Source organism: Centropristis striata, chromosome 4, assembly GCF_030273125.1.
Source record: "Centropristis striata isolate RG_2023a ecotype Rhode Island chromosome 4, C.striata_1.0, whole genome shotgun sequence".
NCBI classification, from domain to species: domain Eukaryota; kingdom Metazoa; phylum Chordata; class Actinopteri; order Perciformes; family Serranidae; genus Centropristis; species Centropristis striata.
The window spans coordinates 34,886,638-34,899,842 of record NC_081520.1 but is presented as its reverse complement, the minus strand read 5'-3'; the positions used below and the strand labels follow the sequence as shown (position 1 = coordinate 34,899,842).

Here is a 13,205-nt window from a genome sequence, read left to right as displayed (position 1 = left end):
AGTTCAACCTGCAGACACAAATACACACACACACACACACACACAAACACACACAAAAACTGCACAAGCACATACTGCATAAATGCACCTAGAGATTCAGTAAATCGCATAAATCAGGGGTTTTCAAACATTTAAATTCTCATAAGCCTTCGTATTTGCATGGCTCTATGCCAATGCTGGTAATTGTATTGGTTAGCTGCCAGGCCAACAGGACCTCTCCCCAGGCCAATTTTTTTTTAATTCCAAAGTTTTTGTGTTTTTTTAATCTAAAGTCTTTGAATGAGGCAGGTTTCTTTGGTTAGTTCACATGTCTCTTAAAACAGCAGGTCAGTAGAGTGTCTGTTATCTAAACTGCCAAAGTGTCTAAACAGGTAAAGTGAAGATTACGTTGTCAGAGGCCGACCAGTTACAAACAGGTTTGGGAGTAAATTATGTGCTGACAAATGTAGTGTTTTTAGCAGAGCTAACAGAGAGTATTTGGTTAAAAACCGACTGATGATGCTGTTTGCCCCCCTGATTGTTCTCTGTGAAGTTTCATGGAATTGATTATATAATAAGTTATATTGCCCTGGTCTCGTTTTATGTGGAGCGAGCACTGTGCCAGACTCTGTATTTCAAAAAAGCCTTTTAAATGCTACATTGCTTACATTGCTCAACAACCAGTCATGTGCTAGCTTAGAAGACAACTTGGCCTTGTGTGCTTAGATTATATGTCATGCAGTCAACACACCAGTCATAATTTAGTTTTTAATGAAAACTTGATCCTTGGCATTTGTTCCTTCTGTTCTTAACCACTGTTTTGAAAAAATGTTATACCTGTAAGAACAGCCGAACCAGCTTTAAAATGTTGTATTTGTTGTCTAGTGGAACTTATTTTTTGCCAATGTGTACACTACACTGGGTTACATGGATTTCAAGAAAAACAATGCTAGATATTTAAAGAAACTTTAGAGATTTTAAAGCTAAAGTTGAGAAAAGAATTTGGTGTGTTGGTAAAGTGAGTATTTGTTTTTAATGTATTTATTACGAAATACCAAAATGAATAACACTCCCATCAGCCTCAGCTGTGTTTATTATTAGCTGATTAAACTCCAAGAATTGTGTTATAGTGAAGTTTTTTTTACAAGAATGTTTTTAATCTTGGGTTAGTGAACTCATTCATCTTATTAGAAAAAAAAATCAACCACTTCAAAAGTGCACACACAAATAAAAACACACACATGAGCAAACCCCCCATTAACACACACATCCCCCTACACACAAAGGGAGTAAATGTTAAATGTTGCTTTTATCTGATAATCAGAACATTAAAGGACTACTTGACCTGACAGACTGCAGATGAAGCACTCATTTGCTCACCAATATTTCCTCCTTCTCCCTCTAGAACCTCCTCATCAGTCTCTCTTTCTCTCCCCCAAATGTTTTTGTCATAAATCTTCATTTTTGACCTTTAAAAATTACTGGTTTTACTCTGGTTTTGCTCTCTTTTTTATCGGTTTCAACGTGGGAATGACTATCTTATGCAGTGTGCAGTGGTGGAGTAGAATTTATTTCTGTGATAATGGCATTTTGATGAGATAGTTAAAGTTCCCACATCACCATTACCATTGAGTACAGAGTATCAAGATAATGTTACTTGATAAAAATAAAAACAGTTGGTTATCTCTCCAGTTATCTCACCAAACTGGTTCAAGGAAAAGATCGGCGCTCAGCCAAATCCCTCTTTTACTCTCAGAGTTACTATTGACCCCTTGGCCTCTGCGCTGCCACGCAAATTGTACAGGCCACTGTGTGCATGTATGAAACACAAATTGGTCTGTGTGTGTGTGTGTGTGTGTGTGTGTGTGTGTGTGTGTGTGTGTGTGTGTGTGTGTTTGTGTGTGGAATGTGCATGTCCATCCAATACAGGGATCAGGGCTGAGACAGGGAGGATGGAGGGGATGTTTGCAGTCGCACGCGACCCACCCAGACATGTGGACATATGCTATAGGGAGAATCTGCCTTAAGGCATGTTGCATGATGAGGTGTGTGTGTGGAGGGGGAGGAGGAGGAGGAGGAGAAGACATGTGTACTCAAGACTGTGTGTGTGTGTGTGTGTGTGTGTGTGTGTGTGTGTTTGTGTGTGTGTGTGTGTGTGTGTGTGTTCGTGTGTGTGTATGTGTGTGTGTGTGTGTGTGTGTGTGTGTGTGTGTGTGTGTGAGAAGGTTTTGCAGAGGGAAAACAGGGTCTTACATTTATCTTAGCAGCTCAACTCTGCTGTCTAATGTATAAACAGCAACACTGTGTAAAACAGTTAACCTTAAGTATAGGCCTTTTGATTTTAATTTTGCCAGATGCAGACAAAGAGTTATCTTGATTACTTTCATGTTTTCCAAATTATAATATTAATTAATTAGTTATTGATTAATTAAGAAATCTGATTTCAACTTTTTTTCATTAGGTTAAACTGTTGAAATGCAGTTTTAATTGCAGGCATGTCAGTTTCATTTATATTGAATTAAGTTACAATTTAGTCACAGCAAGTTTGAGTCAGAGGCAGTTTTACAACATAACACCCTTAATATCTGGAGAGAAGAAGCAATACTGTGAGGAACATAATTACAATTTGAGGTACAACTCCATAAAAGGTGAAGAATAAAGTACAGGATAATATTAAGGAAGTGAGGTATAATAAGTTAAAGTTTCAGGAAAAAGTAAAATTACGACAGTCACTAAATGCCGTGAGGAGGAAGTTTTCAAATCACAGATAAAGCAGAAAACTATAAAAATAATAGTTACAAGTACAAGTCTTGCTTAAGTACACAGTTGCCCATAAAGTTGGAATAAAATACAGTATATTTTACCTCTTTCCATGAAATGATTGTGATATTGTGATTTATTCTTGACGGATAAAGTGTATATCTTCTCCAAGCTGTATTAATGAATCTCTTCCAAACATATCACAATGAAAATGAAACCACAATTACCAGAAGATTGTGTCTAAAAACAAAATTATTCCTAATTTATGGGCGCCCGTGTATTTTCAAAATGTGCCACAAAAGTGAAAGTATTCAACACAGAATAATGGCTAATCTTTACTATATATATACTGTTGGGTAGTTTAAGCAAAAAAATATATTAAAAAAGATATATTATATTGTATTATAACTAGTAACTATTACTTTCAAATAGATGTTGTGATGTAAAAGCATGAATTCGCATGGAAGGAAATACTCTACTCCAATGATTTCTCCTCCGTTCTATGTGTGGCAGACAGCCAGGCGAGGTCTAGACTGAGACGTCCAGATGGGATGTCTGAGTTGATTGGCTAACTCTCCTTTCACTGTCCAGTTGATCCTGATTGGTCGCCTGTTCAAACACCCTCTTGCACAGCCTCTGTGTGTGTGTATGTGTGTCCGTCTGTGTACCTGTCCATCATATCAGCTCCAGAGCTCCACAAACGCTCGAGATCCAAGAACAAAAAGTACCAGTTTGTTTGTGTGTGCAAGCGGTGTTGCCATGACAACTGCCCAACCTTTGACCCCCACTTCCATCAAACCTCAGCGTTCCGCACCTGTTGCGTTTCTGTGGCGCCAGACCCGTTGCCCTGGAAACGCACATACACACATAATTCAGGGTCGGTCTAAGGACAGCGAACGGCTGTGGAATCCTTCTGATCCTAGCATGCAATCTGATAAGCATGCCAGAGAGACACTCAAGGGCAGCTTGTTTTGTCATGACTATTAACACACACACACACATGCACATATTCTCATACACGCTTCAGGATATTTTAGCTCGTTTTCTATTTTGATATGCCCCTGAATGTTTCTGTATTCACAATATTGGTACATGGACTTCTTTGACATTCGCATAGCATTACTGGTTTTGGTTTTTGTTGGATGTAACCATCACCTCTTGTTACCCGACTTATAATTCACACTATTGGCCAATCAACAAGTCTGTAGACGTGATGGGCAGTTACCAGTGGTGGAAAAAATATTCAGATCCCTTACTTAAGTAAAAGTACTAATACCACTCTGCAGTTACTGCAATTACTCCACTGAAAGTAAAAGTCCTGCATTACAAATTTCTTCTGTAAAAGTACAAAAGTAGCAGCGTCAAAATATACTTAAAGTATCAAAAGTAAAAATACTCATTATGCAGAATGGCCCCACTCAGACTGTATATGTAGTCTTAATATATTTTTAGATTACTTTATTGATGCACTTCTGTAAGCAGCATTTTCATTTTGTAAAGACAGGGCTCATTTTAACTACTTAATATATATACAGCCATGGAAAAAATTATTAGACCTTTGTTTTCTTCAATTTTTTGTTCATTTTAATGCCTGGTACAACTTCAGGTACATTTGTTTGGACAAATGTAATGATAACAACAAAAATGGCTCATAAGAGTTCAATTTAAGAGCTGATATCTAGACATTTCCCATGGTTTTCTTGATATTAACCAAAATGAATTATCAAGAAAACCATGGAAACTGTCTAGATATCAGCTCTTAAATTAAACTCGTATGAGCTATTTTTGTTGTTATCATTATATTTGACCAAACAAAATGTACCTTTAGTTGTACCAGGCATTAAATTAACAAGAAATTGAAGAAAACAGGGTGGTCTAATATTTTTTTCAATGACTGTATATGAAGTTTAATTTAAAAAATATGTCAAATCACTTTAAATTGATTCAAAAAAATTATGTTTATTTTTGACCTGAAAAGTAACTAAAGCTGTCAGCTAAATGTCGTGGAGTAAAAGTACATTTGCATGCAAAATGTAGTAAAGTAGAAGTAAAGGTCACATAAAATGAAAATGCTCAAGTAAAGCACACATACTTCAAAATTGTACTCAAGTACAGTACTTGAGTAAATGTACTTAGTTACATTCCACTACTGGCAGTTCCACTATGCACTTTGCCTGAGGGGATTTTGACAGCATTTGTCAAAACAGGATAACAGAGAGAGTCACTAACCCCTTCTTGTATCATCTGGATGACATGTACGTCAGAGGTGTTTGGGAAGCTTCCTGCTGCGCTCTGATTGGCAGGAGACGTTTAGCTCATCTTTTCATCAGAGGATGAACACATGGATCATCCAACACAGACGCAGGCCAGGTTGAAAGGATGGATTAGAGGGAAGAGAGGGATAGATGAAAGACAGGATGGATGCACCGAGCAAGGGAGGAGAGATGAAAGAGTGGATGATGGAATGAGTGAAGGTCAAGAGAGAAAGAGCAAAGGATTGATGTGATTGATGTGATACAGCTTGTTTTCATAAGGCTGATGCACGCTGGATGCTTAGTGTGTGTGCACAAATGTGTGTGTGTGTGTGTGTGTGTGTGTGCACCGCGTGTCTCTGAGCCTGTGTGACTGCTGGCAGTAAAATAACTATTGATCCCAGGGTGTATCCAAGGACCTAATTTCACACAGGTTCTTGCTCTGCCTGACACACACACACACACACACACACACACACACCTCACCTCAGTCTCTGTTTATCTCATATAAGATAAAATCAGTCACAGCCCTTCAGGAAGGAGGACGTTTTTTTTCTTTCCTCTTTCTTTCTCAGGTTAAAAAGAAAAAAGCCTCTTGTTTCTCTCTCTCTCTTTCCCTCTGGGCTCTGTTATCATGTGAGCACATGCCGCAAAAGAAATGGTATTTTCCTGAAATGCAGAGAGGTTTTTCCCTCTCATGTGGCTGTTTGGTATTTTGGTGACTTGCCATACACCACAGTGGGAGGAGATTCTCAGCAGGGTGTTCCTGCTACTTTACAATTTTAGTGTCAAGATGCACCATGTTTTTTTGGCGTCTGCCACCCGTCTGCTTGGACTGTGCTCAGTTTTCTTCACTTTAATTTTGTGGAGGCACACCCCACATGTTTTGCTTGTCTGTTTTGCTTTTATGATACATTTTTGTGACAGGCTGACACATCTAATTACACAAAAATATAAACTTTCATTATGATTATGGCCGAGAAGGTAGGGTGAAGATTAATGTTTGATGCTTATCAGCAGCTGTCATCCACAACAGCTGATTAACTCTCTTTACAGCAGCTGAAGGCAGCCTGTAATTTGAGTGACACGCGTTGTCAAGCTATGATTATGCATAGCCGATCCGCTGCGTTTAAATTACTAAATCTTATGCAACCAGCAAACTTCTTCACCCCCTAAACATATTCTCTGGTTTCGTTTTAAATTACTTTCTGACAGAATTTCTAAGTTTATGCAGACCAAGTTATTACAAGTGAAGACAGTGATGTTTTCAGGCCACATTTCCATAGAAATTCAAAAGACTGAAACCCCTCAGGTACCCTAATGCCATGATTGATGAACACGCCCACTGAAAATGTATGATAATAGATTCTTCTTAATCTCACCTTGTTTTAATGTGCACACACTGGGTACATCACATGCCTGCAGCCACAAAAATACCCAAAGTGCTCCACCACTCCTTCAGTGCACTTGACTGCACTTTGAACCCTGCACCTTACAGTAATTCACAAAACACTACCTCCTGTTTTACATTTCTCTGTCTCTCCACTCCCTTTTCACCTCCGAAAAAAGGCAGGGAACAGGAAACCAGCAGATAAAGAATAGTGGAAACAGCAGCTGGGAGTCAGATATCAAGTCATCTCTGAACATGAAGACAGAAAGAGGGCCGAGACAGAGCAAGACGAGGGACAGCGGGCTGTAAAGTACGAACAGTATGCTGCAGCTAAACAGGCAGAAAGTAGGAGCACTCAGGGGCCTGCTCTAAATCACCAGTAGCTATGACAGCACGGGAGGAAGAGAGGGTTACAAACAGAGCAAAAGAGCAGGAGGGAGGGGGGGGGAGAGAGAGAGAGGGAAAGAGAGAGGGAGAGATAGAGAGATAGAGAGAGAGAGAGAGAGAGAGAGAGAGAGGGAGAGAGGAAATGGGATGAGAGGAACAAAGAGAGGGAGGCTGATAACTGCTGCCAGACAGTTGTGAGTGTATTACTCTGATTGTGGTTGTGTGTATCTGGGCCTGCATCTCTGTCTGGGCTTCTGTCTGTCTGTGGCTCACATGCTGTCACTGTGAAATTATGAAAATATTGCTATATATATAAATATATGGATAAAAAAATACTCCCAAATATTATTATGTCATTATATGTGGCATCCAGCAACAAGATACGTAGTTATATGCCTACTGGTGTATCGTATGATATGATAAATGATGAGCTGTTCTGGCTGTTTTACCAAATCCACTTTATTTGTATTTTTTCTTGTTTTTTTATTCCATCATTTAATTAGTGCAAAAACATAATAATAATCACTTTACAGGCACAATAATGATAGGAATGAGGGACAAAAATACCCAAGAACAGACAAAGATAACAAGGTGACCTACTTGATTATACATATCTAAAAAAAAAAAAATGAAATACCATCTTACCATCAGTTACTGTAACTTAAATTGGTGTTTAATTAGTCAGTTAATTAAATTAATTACCAAGTGTATAAGAGGGAAAATGTTAATATGGCACACCTGTTAATTTGTATAAATGTGAGTGTGAGTGTGTGAGTGTGTGTGTGTGTGTGTGTGTGTGTGTGTGTGTGTGTGTGTGTGTGTGTGTGTGTGTGTAATATATGGGAATGATAATGTCATAGGAGAAATAAATAATAAAATAAATACATGAATAAATAAATCAATTTGATAATAAAATAAAATAATAATAATAATAATAATAATAAAAATATATACAAATAAATAAACAAATAGATAGATAGTTTGTGTTGCATAGTTTATAAATAGGAGATGCTGGTACTGAATTCACTTCAGTGAAATGTACAAATAATTCCAAACAGTTGCCCGAAAAGTCTGTAGTAGACTGGCAGTGAAAACAGGCTGTCTGCCTGTGAGCTTAGACGTGCGAGCCCTCTCACTCTGTATCCTCATTGCGTGTGGCTGCAAGGTCACAGGGCTAGACAGCCAGCTACACACACACATACACACACACAAACACATTAACTGATCATGCCGCCACAGGGGATTAGGCTGGGAAGCCGACAGGGTTAGGAGGGATGGGGTAAAGTCTTTGTGTGTGTGTGTGTGTGTGTGTGTGTGTGTGTGTGTGTGTGTGTGTGTGTGTGTGCGTGCGTGCGTGCGTGCGTGCGTGCGTGTGTGTGTGTGTGTGTGTGTGTGTGTGTCTGTGTGTGTGCCACAGGAGGCGGCAGTACCACATACTGTCATGGCATGCAGAATTAGAATTAAAACTGATTTTCAATTTACTTTTTCAAGAGCGAGGCAGCAGCTGCACATAGAGGAAGAGGTGATTTTAAAAACATAGCTGCACACATGCACATGCCTTGTTAACTTTTAAAAACAACAAAAAATGTAAATGACTTAAAGGAAGCTGCTCTGCCATAAAATGACAACCAATATAATTTTTTAAGCCAAAAGAGTTGTGATGTACAGGAAGCTTTCTCGAACTTTTGCTGATCCCAGAGGGAGAAAAAAAAGCTTCTTCCACATAGAGATTCAAGCGTAGGAGTACACAGAATAGCAGTTGTATGGATTTGTTATCTTGCTCAAGTACTTTTCAATGTCACATGAAATTGTGAAAACATACTCAGGGGGTAAATATGTTTCCATCTGCCTGAATGTGAAATGTGGGTACAATTAAAGTTAGTTTCATTTTAGGGAAAGAGGAAACAATGACTTTATTTTCTGCTATGTCAGTTGACATTGGTCATAAATTTACCGGCTCAAAAAGTGAGCGACCATGCACTTTGTCTCCCCAGAGAGCAGAGGAGACTGAGCGAGGAGCAGCTGTCCCAACAGAAAGACTCTGAGAACGAGCACAGAGAGAAACTACTCAGGTAAACTGAGCTCTCCTCTCCTCTCTCTTTTTCTCTGCACTTGTGCTGCATCTCGTGATAAATTCCCATCCCTTCCCTTCTCCAACTTTCCCACAATCCCTGTACTCATCCCACTCATTGTCCTCCAAATCAGCCTCTTCCTGTGCTTCATTTCTCCATCTCCTTCCTCCCAGAGAGAGGTGGGGATATTAGTGTCAGCTGAGATCTGCTCTTGGATCAGTTGAGGAGATCTTAGGCTCCATAAAGTGCCAGTGACACAGCGGAGAGTCTCGTGTGAGGCTGGCGCAACAGATGGAAGCACTCCTTAGTTGGCGTGGAGTCATGTTTCTCACACACACACACACACACACACACACACACACACAAACACGCACAAAGGCACGCACATATTGTAGATATGCAGAGGCTTTTCTATTGGAGTTTATCACACTGATACGCATGCAGACACATGTGTGCACACACCCAACCCACATGTGTACACCCACAGACAGACATATACACACAGAGCCTCTCATCTTTCCGTGCAGGCGTTAGATGTATGTGGGGTGTGTATTTTTTCACATGGTATCTGCTGGTATTCTTTTTCTAAGCCACTGGCAGCCTGGTGTGTTCAATTACACTGTCGATTTATTTCCCTTCCCACACAGCGGTCTCTGATCTCACCCTCTGGCTCCTATACAGCTCAACATATGATAGCACTCCACTGGGAGGGGGGCTTGGAGGCTATTTCAGAAGGGATGGGAGGTTGGGGGGAGGGAACACACACCCCCAAAGCTCAGAGGAAATGTAACAGGAGACAACAATTCAACAAATTGTCCAAGATTGGACACCATGGGTGCCTAATGATAATGTTTATCTGGTCAACAAGCTTTGTTTCCCGCAGAGAAATCAATAAGTATACATGCTTTCTAGTAGTTGCTGCTTTTATGTTGAATGGGTTGTGAATCTGTCCAGTTTCACTTTGTTCAAATAGTTTTTTTTTGTGATTGTCCCTGTAGTTTTTATTCATATGTCAACCGAAAAACAGATACAAATTGCCAGAACTCTGACTGTCAACATGCTGGCACGCTGCTGTATTTGTTTAAACTAATTGTCGTTTCTGTTGCCAACCTTTCGTCAGAGTAAAGAGGAGTGATGAGATGAGAAAACACTTCTTCCTGTGTTTGATACTACACACTGTAACTGCTCTTCCTCTTTTTGTCAGTCCATCTTTCTTTACTTGGACCCTCTTTCAAAAACATTTCATCCCACTCGTTTGTCTCCTGATGAAGGGAAAATGTGTGAAAAGATGCACTTATATTGCACAAATACTGGCATATGCTGTATGTACAAGTGTCTATTCTTGTCTTCTTTAAGGATGTACCTGAATTCAAGTACGTTATAAATAATGCTACGGAAATGGATATTTCTTTTACCCTAAATTGCTTGTTATTATTTTGGGAAAATGAGGTATAAGTGACAAGTCAATTGATATCTTTGCGGATGGCCACAAGTAAAAAAAAACAACAACAAAAACTCATTCTCTTTACAACATGGGACTTTGATTTCACTAACTAGTCGTTTAATTAGGCGTGTTTCGACTGAGTACTTTCTGGAAAGTGGCTGAGTGTTTTGGCTCCGCCCACTAGTTAGTTCCCCTCGGCCTCTGTTCCCATACTTTTGTAGCGGCTAACCAACGGAGTTCAAATGTGACAACAGACCGACGTGGCAAGCAGTGTTGCCAACTTAGCAACATAGTCGCTATATTTAGCGACTATTCAGACAACCTCTAGTGACTCTCTTTTTTTAAAAGCGACTAGCAAAAAAATCTAGTGACTTTTCCTGGTGTTATTGGAGACACTGTCCCAAAGCACTCACAAGTGGCCCAGTCCTCCCGCAGCAGTCTCTTCCAGCTGCAGTCAGCAGAGCAGGAGCTGTTAACCCCTCAGCGCTCAGTTTGCACCAGTCTGCAAATTAATCACAGATGTGCAAAATCACTGCTCAGTATGCCGCTAACCGGTGAAGTTGGGCGGATCCTCCCTCCCAAGTCACACCCTGCTCACTAGAGGGAAAAGTACCTAGTGGAAACACGCCTATTTACTTCACATTATTGAAAAATGGAGCACTGCTTTGTCACTTTTTAACCCACCGGGGGCAACTGTGGGTTGTAAGTTGACCCGCACATAACTAGTTCTAAGCTGTTAGTCAGCGAAACTTTCACAAGGAGGAGGAAGGATCTTCGTGTAGCGGGACAAAAGACTGGTGTGGCAGCATGTTGATTGTTTATTATTATTTATTATTGATTGCAACCAAGTGTAGAACTTTTATTTTTTTAGCTGTAGACAATGTGTTAATTTCCCATTTAAAAAAAAAATCTAGATATAAATACGTGGTCGCTCATAAATTTTAAATAATTTTGTTTTCCGACACAATCCTCTGTTAATTGTAGTTTCATTTTCATTGTGATATGTTTGGAAGAGATTGGTAAATTGTGTTTTGAGAAGATATACACTTTATCTGTCAAGAATAAATCACATTTTCACAATCATGTCATGGAATTATCCATATTATTCCAACTTTATGAGTAACCGTGTATATAATTAAGATTTTCCCCTTTAACTGAAGGACTTTATTTCCTAACTGTAGTTAGTACATTTCTATTGTAAATAGTTGATTTTTCCAATGCAAAACAGAATATTTGCATCTTTAAAACATCTTTTTGTAGTTTCTGTTTGTTCAGTTACTGTCAGAAGATTACTTCACTGATTGGCTCATCAAGCTGTTTGGAAAGTTTTTCCTTTGTGTTTTAGTACAAAAACAAACAAACAGAAAGGGTGTTTGACTTACGGGTTTGACCCAGTTTAGATGTGTTTGTGTGTGTGTGTCAACCAGTAGACTATAAGGAGCCTGATAAGGTTGAAGAACAAACAGCTTCTCTCTTATGTAACAGACTTGCTCTGACGCTTACACTCACCTGTTGACCTGTCAGTTTAGAGTTACTTTGTGCCTGCAGGGGAGTGTCTTCACATGGTTGTTCATGCACACACATGTCTTACTGTATATACAGTCATGAAAATTTTTTAGACCACCCTTATTTTCTTCAATTTTTTTTTTAATTTTAATGTCTGGTATAACTAAAGGTACATTTGTTTGGACAAATATAATGATAACAACAAAAACAGCTCATAATGGTTTAATCTAAGAGCTGATATCTAGACATTTTCCATGGTTTTGCTCTTATGAGCTATTTTTGTTGTTATCAAAGGTGTATTTGTCCAAACAAATGCACCTTTAGTTGTACCAGGCATTACAATGAACAAGAAATTGAAGAAAACAATGATCGAATATTTTTTTCCATGACTGTACATGCAGATGAAGAAATGTTCCCTCTATTACCATTACAGTATGGACAGTAGCTGTTGGTGTTTGTGCTCAACTTCTGCATCTTTTTCAACAGGTTAAAAGAGGAGTTGGAGGAGAAAAACAAGATGTGGTTGTCATGCCGAGAAAGGTGTGATGCCATACAGGAGCAGCTGTTGTCATGGCGGCAGAAAGAGGGACAGATGAGCCGGAAGTACTGTGCAGCTGAAGAGGAAGTGACACGACTGGGAGAATCTCTGAAGAAGGCCCAGCAGGAAACAAGAGAGCTGAGGAGAGAAAGGTCACGATTGTGTCACCATATTCTATTCTATTCACAAGTATTTTATTCATCTGATCCTGATTCAAATTGGCTGCTATTTGTTGACCAATTACAGCTCACTGGGAGCCGGCTTCAGTGCACAGCTGCGTTCTGCTTTTCTTAACAGTGACATCACAACCACAGACTGGTTGCTGTGCTAGATCCCTGGTTGGGAAACAGACTGTTTTGTTCTAATGTTAAATATTTACAACCCTTTTGTGTCTGAAAGGACATGCAGTGAGTACAGGCAGGAATCCAGTGCAAGACCAAGGGCCTAGGTCTTTCTCAGAGTACAGAGTGGATCTAATAGAGTGCTGGGAGCTGTGCCCAGTCTCTTATGTAAAGTGTTACCTCTCCCTGTGTGGCCGGTTCACACTGTCCAGCACGCTGCTCAATAACCTTGCATTTATGGGTGTTTGTCCATGTCAGTACTTTATCTAGTTGTTCTTATGGACTACATGTCCCTGATTGCACTGTTTGTAGACAGACAGACAGATCTAAAAGCTCAGGAGTGTAACATCGTGCTGCATTAACCCTTTAAGTCAAATTGTAGTTTAAATTTACATTCAGATGGGATCAAAACAACATTATCTTCATCATCTTATACTTTTTAAGAGAAGAAAAAAGCTGTTTTAGCTTGGTGAAACTATAGTTTTCAGATGATCAAATGAAGTTTAAAAGCCTGCAGCTTTAATTATATTTTCCAC

At 39.4% G+C, this 13,205-nt stretch overlaps 1 protein-coding gene across 1 annotated transcript in view; it reads left to right on the top strand.

Moving 5' to 3' along the window:
- lekr1 (leucine, glutamate and lysine rich 1) overlaps positions 1-13,205 on the top strand; it is an 89,705-nt gene that overhangs the window by 50,547 nt on the left and 25,953 nt on the right. Inside the window, exons 7-8 of the mRNA XM_059332154.1 lie at positions 8,763-8,840; positions 12,277-12,480. Of these exons, the coding sequence (XP_059188137.1) occupies positions 8,763-8,840; positions 12,277-12,480 (282 nt within the window). The remainder of the gene's footprint in view (positions 1-8,762; positions 8,841-12,276; positions 12,481-13,205) is intronic.